Here is an 11,464-nt window from a genome sequence, read left to right as displayed (position 1 = left end):
CAGACAGACAGACAGACAGACAGACAGACAGACAGACAGACAGACAGACAGACAGACAGACAGACAGACAGACAGACAGACAGACAGACAGACAGACAGACAGACAGACAGACAGACAGACAGACAGACAGACAGACAGATAGATAGATAGATAGATAGATAGATAGATAGATACTGTATCTTGGTCAAGACTCAGTGTTCCACCTACATGTAAAGGATAAAGGACACTCTTTTGAGGACAAAATGTTCATATTTTGGACAGAGAGATGGTTTGAGAGGGGGGTGAAGGAAGCCATTTATGTCAAACAAGAAAAAAAAAACTTTGAACAGAGAAGGAGGGCTCAGATTTCAACATTCAAAACCTACAATACAGCTTTAGGCCTTATTTCCAGTCAGCTCCATTCCAGTTTACACCTTGTGCATGTGACCAAAACATCTCTCCGGAGCCAGACAAAAAGAAGCTTTAAGAGCCTGCATTGTGCGGGGAGAGTACCAGTAGTTTAATCTGTGTGTAAATTTACACAACCAGTCTTCATGCAGTTCCATAGGGTTTGGGAGTCCACACGCTCCAGACATTGTATAATCGATAAAGCCTCCTGGATGGGAAGTGAAACATCTTCAGCTTCAGAATAGAAGTCCAGTTGGAATTGATCAGGACCTGGATGACTGAGAATCTTCACCAGCTCCTTGATTAAATCAATTTTTACAGCATTTGATTTTTCAACTCTTCCTGTCTTCATTAAACTAAAAACTTAGATTAATATGTTTGTATCATGTTGTTTACAGTACATTATTGTTTCATGGTCTTTATAGTTTTGAGTCCTATTACATTTCAGAAACTGGATAGTACATCCAAGAGCTTTAATGAAAAAATGGAAACAAAGCATGCCAACTTTCTGTTTGCCTGCCCTTAAAGAGAAACAATGAGTTTTAGGTCTACTTTTAGAACAAAAGGAAGCTGTGAATCAGGTTTTAATTGACATTGCACCACTCCCTTTTCCTCAAGCAATATATTTACCAGGTATGTAACCCGTCTTCTTAATACTGGCATCAAGTGAAATATTTCCAGAACCAAAAGCAAGGCTTTTATCTTTTGATCCATGTTGAGGAACCTACCAAAGCAAAGCACAGTTTATATAAATGTTTTACAAAATTATTTTTTACATTATATTTCCTAATTCATTCAATTAGAGAATTTAAAGACGTGTCTCTTTCTTTCTCACCATAAGTCCTGGCATGTTCATGTCCGTTTTTGATACAAAAATAAAGGGACATTCAGACTTTTTTGTCAGCTTCATTGACTGTTTAAGCTCCGCCTTCATTTTATGAACAACTCTGCCAATAGATGAGTGAAAAGTCGATGGCATCTGTCTGTAAAATTAAAAAAACAATGGTTAGAACATCCATTCATCCATTATTTTTATCCACTTCTTCCTTTTTGGTTTGCGGGGGTCACTGGTGCCAATGTCCAACTATTACTGTGTGAGAGGCAGGGGACACCCTGGACATATCTCCAGTCCATCACAGGTTAGAACATTAATAGTATTAATAACATCTATACTGCATAAAGACAGCATACCTGTTGGGTATTTTGAAGCTAAAAGGAAACACATGCCTTCCTTTTCCAACGATTTCACTGCCTAGAAAATAAAAAGCTCATCAGCAGCTTCACAATAAACATGCAGTTTTGTGTCCTTTGTATTTTCCATCACAACTTACCAATTTGTCTTGCTTCTCTCAAGATGTCATGTTTGATACTATAATATTTCTCTTTAGCCCAGTAAACCCGATGGTCGTGTTGTCCATGATATTCAGACCAGCGAACTCGAGCTTTCCCTTTTGCTTGAAAACCAATCGACTGGACTTTTGCTGTTTTGGTCGTTTCCAGGATGATCCTTCCGTTAATGGTATCTCCGTTTGTAAAAGTATTCCTGCTGTTGATGGCATCATATTCAATGTAAAACTTTTTGATGGTCATTTCAGGCAGAGCAACACAAACCCAGTAGTGCAACAAACAACCAGAGCAACACCTACTGTGCAGCTTTTATACCTGATCACATGATAGCTGCTCCTGAACAACCGGTTTATGGTGCGTCACGTCTAGTTTTAGAACACCTACCTGAGTATCATGCAACACACTACAGCTCATTCAGTTTTAGGCAGAGGATACTACCGGTTTTGTTGCGTTTTTAAATTTTAGGTTTAAGTCACCTGCTTCATTTTGTCTCATGGTAAAATGTTGTTAGTTCAAAATCTATTTCTAACAAAAAAATGGCTGTTTATTTCATCTAAAACCTGGCACATGATCAGATGTAGAAGGCGATTCAAAGACAAAATTCTAAATTAATTTATTGAGCCAAAAGTAATTTTAGTTGAGCAGCTAGTTTTTTTATAATTCTCATACAGCTTCCACAAATCATAAACCATTAACCTGTTAACTATCTGGTCTACCAAGATGCTCTTCAACCTTATGGCATCTCTGACAGTCTCAGGCAAGGAATCCCAGTTCCTGTTACACAAAAACAGAAAGCAATGATTTTCAAAATCCATTACAACCATGTTTTATTCACAATAGAGCATAGTAAACGTGTGTTTAAACTAAAATTGTACGATTCAGAAGGAAAAAAAAAAGCTATTTTGGATTCGATGGAAGAAACATCTAAACACACAAAAAAAGACAGTGGCAATAAAAGTTAATAAAAGTGAACAGGTGGAATTGTTACCAACTAATTTTATAAATAGTAAAAGACTGAGTGTGAAAGTCTGAAAGTTAATATTGGATTGTGATCATTTTGTGTCATTCCACTGCATTCCTGTCCGATTCTGCTCTGGACAGAACTACATGGGCTAAAGAACACATGTTCAAATCATCTGTAAACACAGTTCAGCATGTCATACACAAACTGATTAAAGCTCTATCATGCAAAAGAAAGAGGAAGCCATATGTGCACGCCATCCAGAAAAGCTATCGTCTTCTCTGGGCCAAAATGGACTGAGGCAAAAAGGAAATCTGAATTTTGATTCAACACAGAACAGATTCAATGCATTCAGTTTCTAACATTTTACAGATGAGAGCTAGTCCAGTGGACTGAAGCTGAATTGTGCTGTAAAAACACAGTTCATAAAACTGAATGCACTCAGATATGATAATTAATACACTGAGGTACAAATTTGTGTTCAACATTATATTTATTCATTTACATACTTTTAACTTGAAGAGGAATAATGTAAAAATAAGTGAAAATATGTGAAAGTAATAATCCTTTAACTTAATGTCTTTACAAAAGTCCAATATAATTTTATTTACTTTTATTCTGTTTCTTAAAATCTCCAACGATCATCTTTACTCAGTTTTTAATTTTTAGAAAAATCATTCAGCGGAGGGTATACTGCATATGTTCCGTAAGAAGGAGGAAAATCAGAAGGCTGAGGTGCTGCTGGTGGTGCTTGTGGAGCTGCAAAGCCCCAAACTTGAGGGTTTGGATTCCCAAACGGCTCGTATCCAAACCCCGGAGCAGCTGGTGGTGCCGTTGCCACATCAGGGACTTGACAGCTTGGCAGGATGACAATATCAAATTTGATCTCTGGATCCGAGTCATATTTAACGTCAAGGTAGACCTTCAGAAAAAAAAGAAAAAAAAATATATATATATATGCAACATCTTAAAACAGAACATGTTTGCATATTTAGAGCAGTTGAAGTAAAAAATAAAAACCCTACAAGGTTTGGCCACAACAGTGCTGACTGGTAATTCATTTAGCTGTTTAAGTCAAAAGTTTATAACAGGGGTGTCCACACTTTTTCAGTATGCAAGCTACTTTTAAAATGACCAAGTCAAAGTGATCTACCTGCTATAAGGCCCCGTTTACATGAGAACAACCTCAGGAAATGTTAATGTATTTTCAATGTTTATTGGGGGTTCAAAGAAAAATGAGTGGGTTTACAAAAAAAACGTAGTTTCCATGTCAGTCGGGTTGCCAGATAAGAAGTTATGAACTATAGTACTGTCGCTTTAAAATCATAGTATTTTGACCTAAATTGTCATATGTGCTGAGTAAAGATATTTTAAGATGAGGTGTGTGTTGTGTTTGTTGAACATGTGCACAGAAAAGGAGGGGGTAAAAAAGTCATTTTAAACTTATCTGGCAACCCTCATCACGCATGCAGCATCTGCACGATCACAGTAAACTTGTGAATACACCAACATCTCTCTGGACCCTGGACTTTATTAGTTTTGCTCCTACATGCTGAAAAAAAGTGAATAGCACAAAAACACTCTGCTCTCTGCCATTTATTATAACTGTTGTTAGTGCAGAATAACTTTGGACTGCAGCCGCCTGTAGTGCGCATGTGCGACTTCACAGAGAGAATGAGGGCAGTTGTCATGTAAATGAACGGCTGAACCGCAGCAGTAAGGCTGCGGTTTCACGTCATGTAAACAGGGCCTCAGACTGGCTGCCCAGTATGTCATTCAAGTGACAAATTTCATAGTGAGGATGGATGATAGGCTGATGCCTATTTTTAATGCCATGTGATCTACCCATACCACCTTTGCAATTGACGTATTGGGCACCCCTAGTTTAGACAGTAAACTAATGCAGCTTAGTGGTGGTTGCCCAAAAGGCAAACAAAAAACAAATTATTAAAATAAAATGTGTATTTGCTACTGTGGCCAACAGGTGCAAACGTACTGCAAATGGCAAAACACACAGCAAAACACATGAACAATGCAAACTAAAAAAAAAACCCAAACAAACAAACAATAAAAAAAAACCTAATGCAACAGAAAAATGCTGCAAAAAAAATCTGCAATCACAGAAAAAAAGAGAAGAAAAAAACACAACCAGCAAAACAAATGTAATGTAAAACTGCTCCAAATACTACAAACACCCCAAAACAAGTGCAAGTAAGAAACACTGCAAACTTACTCCTCAAAAGAGAAGTGCACCAGACCATGAGGGGGACTCGATCACCAAGTCATCTGGGACCAGACCCCCTGTAATCACATTATAGCAGAGCCACTGGCCAAAAAGTGGCTCATCTGAGGAGTTTAATGCACACCGAGTACTTAAAGCTTCAACCTATTTTATTTAAAGAAACTGGTTTTTTTAAGCCTAGTTGTACAAAAATCAAAGCACCGGGGCTAATATGTATACTATATCACTGTTTTGGCAATGTATAGTACCAAGAGAATCTAAAAAACACATATTTTCTGTCCTACTGTATCCATTATATAAGGCAGTATATGTTTACTTCATAAATATTAGTGAACTTTGTTGAAAATATTTAGAAAGTTTTAAAAACTAGCCTGTTTTGTAAATTACTAGAGAACTTATATACTTATCAAAACACCAATCTGTTGTATAGCCAAATACTATACACTAAAATTATTGGGAGTATTTCTGCGTTACATTGGTAGATCTTAGAAATGTGCCAAATAAACTTAGCTGGACTTACCGCTTGTTTTGATACCCCCATTTCAGAACAAAATGATATTGTGGCAACATTTTCTATTGCTTTTTTTTATGTTTATCTTAATATATCGGGTTTTAATATGAAAAAGAAAATTACATAATGTAAAGCCATTGTCTACTTGTGTTACTTTTACCTTTTAACAGTAGCTGCTTTTTCCTTTACATTACCAAAACCTCTTTAGTTGAGAGATTGTATATATTCTTGTATACCATGAAAGTATTAGGACTTTGGAAAGTGGCTGCTCAGCTATAATGTGTTTACAGTGTCTAGTCCCAGATGACTTGGTAGTCGAGTCCCCCTCATCGTCTTGTGCGCTTCTCTTTCGAAGAGTGAGTTTGCCGTTTCTTACTTTGCGTTTTGCCGTTTGTGTTTTCTTCTTCTGTCTATTTTCTGTGATTGCAGAATTTTTCTTTTGCAGCGTTTTTCTGTTGCATTTGTTTTTTTGTTTATTTTGGAGTTTGCATTTAGCTGTCTGTGGCTCGTTTGCACCTGTCAACCACCGCAGTTAGCTCATTTGAGCTAACTATAGCTCATCACATGAACTTCATACAAAGGTTTCTGCTAAAATTAAACTTAAACACTCGTGTGGTTTGAACCAGCAGGTGTGTTCAGACCGTTCCCTGACCCGCTATATTCACACGTCAACGTCCAAAACCAACTCCATCAGCAAACACCGTGAACAGTGAGGAGGAGCTGTTGAAAAGCATTCAAACGACACAACAGAATCGCAAATGGAAACCACGAGTGACCCGACAGCAACACAGCTTTTACATTAAGAAAACATACAACACATTTTAAACAGCTGTCTTTAAGACAAGCACTGCAAGCAAAACGTGCATCTCGTGAATTGGGAAAGAACGTGTAGTTTTTCAATTGAATTCATTTGTCTGGTTGTGGGCAGCTGTGGCTGAGTGGTTAGAGCAGTCATCCTCCAATGCAAGAGTTGGGGGTTCAATTCCACCAGCAGTCACATGTTGAAGTGTCCCTGGGCAAGACACTGAACCCCTCATTGCCTCCGATGTGTGTCCCATCAGTGTATGATTGTGATAAAGCTCTGATTAGTTTCTACAGATTCAGATGAGCTTTGTATAGATCTAGTAGAGTGCTGTATGAATGGGTAAATGAGGGCACAGATTGTGTTGTAAAGCACTTTGCGTATCTTGATAAGTTAGAAAAGCACAAGTGCAGTCCATTTACCATTTTTCCCAAAACATATTAAGAGTAAAATCTTGACTGATAGAAATTAAAATATATAAAAGTCATAATTGCCAATATAGCCATTTTCCTTTATTCTTTCAGTGTAGCTCCTTACCCTGAGTCTGTGTTCTACTTTGATGATGCTGCAGTTGAGGATGGAGGGCTCCACATCGTGAGGGATGGTGAGGATCTGCGTGACGTTTTCTGAAGTTGACGGGGGGTTGGGTGCCCCCACCTCCTTAATGAGGTCTTTAGTGTGGATTCTTCTCTTCCCCCGTGCAAAGAAGCTGTGCTTTCTGTATATGCAGTACTTGGGCTTGATCTCACGGGATGAATCGTTCTTGACGAACAGTAACACTTTTAACCCTTCCCCTGCGGAACAACGAAAGAAAAATGTCAGAAACAAGCAGCGAAAGCAGAATCAGCCCATATCACTTTAAAGCGTTTCACCTTGGAAGAAGCCCGATTTCTCAAGTTTCACATCCATGGCTACCTTTCCTGAGGTGAAAAGTTTCATTTTCTTGTCTTTGAACTCATGCTGTGGTGTCTGGAATAAAACTAGACTGATGAATACATACAACATAAATCAACATAGAAAATTACTGTAGGAATATATAGGGATGCACAATATCAATAGGCATGGTATCGGCCGATATTATCCATAAAGTTCAATATATAAGTTCAATAATATCATGCATCCCTAGGAATATACAATGGTCATGCTGGTTTCAGAAGTCCTCAGGCAGCAGGAAAAGAACACGTCAGATGCGTTTGTTCATACATACCATCAACCCAGAGACGGGGCTGAGATCTGGCTTTGCCACAAAGTCGATCGTAGTCGACTCAGTCTTGCTTAATCTCATGGATCTGCTCAGCTTGGCCTCCAGCAAATACACAATTTTACCGTCGGCACCTTTGAAGGAGGAGGGGATATTCCTGAAGAGCACAGAGTCAGAGAGAAAGTGAGCATAATGGTGGTTTTTTATTGAATAAAAGGTTTTCCAACTTTTCTGAATGGTTCGATGGGAGTTAACATTAATAATGAAAAACATGAGGTCTTTTAAAGTAAACATAAAAGGTATGATGATTTAATAAAGATACAGAGCAATCCAGATCATATCAAATCATTTATTTTACTTATTTACCACTTAAGCATGAAAACAAAGGGTTTATATAAATACAGACGTTCTGTAAGTTTTGTGTTAAGTTAATGAAGGAAGTGATTTTTATTCTTACTGGAGAGGAAACTGAAAGGAGAATGGGTAGATATGGATTCCTGGAGCCAAAACATTGGAATCTAAAAACAAAAAGAGGCAGTAAAGATTTTTTTTAAGTTAACGTATAATGAAAATTTAAAGAAAATGTGCTGGACACAAGGGGTCAAAGATATTAGACGGGTCTTAAGGAAGCATGGTTTGAAGGGTTGGATAACTTTTTCTTTTCCTTTTATGAGAGTATAAAGTATTTGGATGTCTAAAATTGCATTAACTCTGAGAAAATAACCAATGATGGCAATTCGCTTTGAAAATTCAATGCTGGGAAAATTTGCACGGAAAGGTTAACCCAACTCCAACTCTTCAAATTCCACTTTACCAGCAATTCATCAAAAGTTTTTAAATCTTAACAAGAAAAATAAATCTATTCTCTTTGAGACTAATTAGTTCTGAGCCACAAGTATAAAAGAAAGTTTGATTTCACACTTGTTTCTGAATGAACCATAAGCAATTACCTGAGGCCATCAACAAAAAGACAAGGCTAGCAATAGCAGCCATCTTGAATCAATGCACTGATTTATGATAAGCTTCAGTGGTTCTCAACACTGGTCCTTGAGGAACGCCATCCTGCATGTTTTAGTTGTTTCTCTGCTCCATCAAACCTGATTCAGTGATTTAATGACACCATCATGTTCTACAGAAGCCTGTTAAGCACCCATTGAGTCAAATCAGGTGTGTCAAAGCAGGGAGACAAGTAAAACACACAGGGTGGTGTTCCTCAAGGACCACGGTTGGGAACCGTCTTACACAACACAGACAAACAGACACAGGAAACAAAATGTCTGGCATTCAAACAAAGTTGAAAGCTGAAATTTGAGTGTCTGCCACAAAAACAAACAAACACACACACACACACACACAATGGCATAGGAAAAAATAAGCTACAGCTAGCAATGATGTATAATCATCCTGTTTTGTTTTACTAAAGTCACTGCAGAGGTTCCACATATTAGCAACTTCCCTAAACTTCTTGGTTGAGAAATGAACATCAGCTGCACTTTCTTCCAACAGTTTGTAATTACTCATTAAAGTGTTGACAGACACTCTGAGCAGACAAGGTATCCAAATCTGAAATATTAACATACCTGTGGAATAAAAACACAATACAGACCAAGGCTATTCAACCAAATTGCTCATGGGGGCACAGTTACTGAAAGCCAAAAAAGCTCAGGGACTGGAAATCCAGCAGTTATTGACATTAAGTCAACTGGTATTACAGTTTAAAATCTAGTTTGATTTAAAAATGAACCCACTGGGGGGCCTGATTGGGCCCCCCGGCTGTCAGTTGAATAGCCCTGATATTGACACTTTAAAGTCTGACAGGAGTAAAATACTTACAGGAGTCTGAATGCTGGTTTGTCAGCACACATGATTTGTCATCTACAGGGGGAAATATAAATAAGAAACTGATTTACATAAAATTAAAGTTGTAAAATGTTTTTGTTGTTGTTGCTCCTAATCAATAATTACTGTATTCAGTGGTGTAGTCTGATATGTGGGTATACTCTGTACACTAGAAAAGCTTGGGAATTTCAATATACTGACACAAGCTCATGTCATGTATCATCAATGATGCATGACATGAGCTTGTGTCATTGTTAACACGTTTGGAACATTTTATAGACACATTGAGTTGGTGCATCTGTTTTTTGTATAATTAATTCTTCTGTAATCCTGATGAATGCTCAATAATCCAGGTAGAGGAATCCAAAAAAGTTACATCTGGTCCTCTGGACATTTAAAAAAAAAAAAAAAAAAAAAAAATTTTTTTTTTTTTTTTTTTTTAATGTCCAGAGGACCAGATGTAACTTTTTTTGGACAATTCTTCTGTACTTATTACTTGAACATGATTTGCTTTGGACATGGTTTTATAAATTCTACAACATGTTTTTAATACAAAGCCAACTGTGGCACAACTTTTGTTGTACATGTATTCAAATAAAAGCATCAGAGAAATTTTGAAACGTTCAATGTGCTTTAAAATGTAAATAAATTAACGATTACATCGTACTAATCGGTGTACTTCGGTTTCTAAGCACAGTATATACTCACTACAAAATATAGAGTACTGGCTGTGTTCAATAAGACCCCGCCCCCAGTAAACAGTTAAAGGTGATAATCAAACGTACCCTTGGCGTTTTTGTCTCGGATGAAGTACTGTCTGACGCTGAAGTACTTGTCCTTGGAGTGGTACACACTGGTGGTCTTGCCGTGCCTCTCCGTCCACAGAACTTCAGCCTTCCCCTTGAACTTGATGTACAGGGAGTCCAGCTGGCAGTCTTTGGCCACCTCCACCGTCACCTGGCCGCACACCACGTCCCCGTTCGTGAACGTGTTCTTCTCGTTGATGGGGTTATAAGTCACCTGGAGCTTCTTCACCGTCAGCGACATGACGTCCAGAACCACCGAGACAGCGAGCACGAGAACTGAACTTCCAAGAACGAGAAGCCGAGAAGCGTGCGAGCAGAAGGGCGGGGTCTTATCTCGCAGAAAGGGGGATGTGTTCCTCCCCCACCTCCCCTCGTGCTACGTCATGTTTCCCTTTTCTGTTGAATGAAAACAAACTCCGCAGCAGCTGTATGGCAAGCCCTTTTAACATAAAATCGAGTAGTCTGACTATCTGCAGTTACATTCTAGATATCTAAAATAGAATTTTGACTAGTAAGAATAACAATTCAAGATATATTAAAAGGAATTTTGAAATATAATTAAAGATATATTAAGTAACTAATATGTCTAGTCATAAATCAGTTTCAGATATCTGGAATGTAAGTGTGGTGAATGCGATTTTATGTTAAAAGGGCTTGCCCTATCCTATAAGCCTGCATTTTTACAGCAAGCCTTCTTGTTCCTACATGTTCTTCAACAGACCACCTGTGGAGAGCACCATTCGTGCCAAAAACATGTTTGCATGTTAGTTTTTTTAAATTTTTTTATGCAGGTTAGTCTCATTAAGTCACGAGGACTCATTTTCAAGAGCAACCTGTTTAAAAAAAAAAGAGGTACAGAGAACAACAGTCATAAACACATATCAAATGAAAAGTAAATAAAAGTAGAGATATAAAACCAAATCAAATTAAGCTATGAAATGGGGTAAAATACTAAAATCAGGAGCATGTCTGCATTGATTTTTGCATTGAACTTAACAATTGAAACAATTAAAAAATATATTTTATGATCGTCTATCACGGTTGTCATCAGTCTTTGTTAAAAATTCAGGTCTCTCTTGTAAATGAGTCCCGAGACTCAATGGAATTAACCTGTATAAATAAAGGTTGAATGAATGAAAAATTGTTTAAAACTCCTTAGAGTGGTCAAAGTCGACTACTTCAGATCTTCTTGTAAGGTGTTCTAGGAGAAGGCCCTTTTGCCTAATTCAGTCTGCACTGAGGGGGCGCTGCAGGTAATGATGTCTTGAGAGTGCACGCTGTAGCTGCACTGATGATGTGACATGTAGGAGGACATGTATGAATACAAGGATTCAAGGAGTTTTTATTGTCATTCCAGCTCACATTTA

The 11,464-nt window shown here is 37.8% G+C and overlaps 2 protein-coding genes across 2 annotated transcripts in view; both read right to left on the bottom strand.

The window, feature by feature from the left end:
* Positions 1–2,013, bottom strand: part of LOC119413428 (arrestin domain-containing protein 3) — a 4,502-nt gene extending 2,489 nt beyond the window's left edge. The window contains exons 1-4 of the mRNA XM_037680478.1: positions 1,720–2,013; positions 1,580–1,640; positions 1,224–1,371; positions 1,019–1,112 (exon numbers count right to left, since the gene is read on the bottom strand). Coding sequence (XP_037536406.1) covers positions 1,019–1,112; positions 1,224–1,371; positions 1,580–1,640; positions 1,720–1,978 — 562 coding nt within the window. The 5' untranslated portion in view covers positions 1,979–2,013. The remainder of the gene's footprint in view (positions 1–1,018; positions 1,113–1,223; positions 1,372–1,579; positions 1,641–1,719) is intronic.
* A 1,238-nt stretch (positions 2,014–3,251) lies between these two features.
* zgc:110626 (uncharacterized protein LOC550588 homolog) lies at positions 3,252–10,427 on the bottom strand. The gene is made up of 7 exons (XM_037680477.1): positions 10,077–10,427; positions 9,286–9,327; positions 7,910–7,970; positions 7,459–7,609; positions 7,124–7,220; positions 6,789–7,045; positions 3,252–3,618 (listed from the first exon to the last, which is right to left on the bottom strand). The coding sequence occupies exons 1-7, from the start codon at positions 10,336–10,338 to the stop codon at positions 3,355–3,357; spliced, it is 1,134 nt and encodes a 377-aa protein (XP_037536405.1). The 5' UTR covers positions 10,339–10,427; the 3' UTR covers positions 3,252–3,354.
* Between the last annotated feature and the right edge of the window lie 1,037 nt (positions 10,428–11,464).

This window comes from Nematolebias whitei, chromosome 8, assembly GCF_014905685.2.
Source record: "Nematolebias whitei isolate Nwh7 chromosome 8, NemWhi1, whole genome shotgun sequence".
NCBI classification, from domain to species: Eukaryota; Metazoa; Chordata; class Actinopteri; order Cyprinodontiformes; family Rivulidae; genus Nematolebias; species Nematolebias whitei.
This window is presented reverse-complemented; position numbering and strand designations above follow the sequence as displayed.

Excerpts from the sequence above, each read along its gene's own strand:
- zgc:110626 (XM_037680477.1), bottom strand. The coding sequence starts at position 10,338 with ATGTCGCTGACGGTGAAGAAGCTCCAGGTGACTTATAACCCCATCAAC. Across the intron at positions 7,221-7,458 it reads GCCCCGTCTCTGGGTTGATG|ACACCACAGCATGAGTTCAA; the intron begins GTATGTATGAAC and ends GTTTTATTCCAG. Across the intron at positions 3,619-6,788 it reads AAGTAGAACACAGACTCAGG|GTCTACCTTGACGTTAAATA; the intron begins GTAAGGAGCTAC and ends TTTTTTCTGAAG.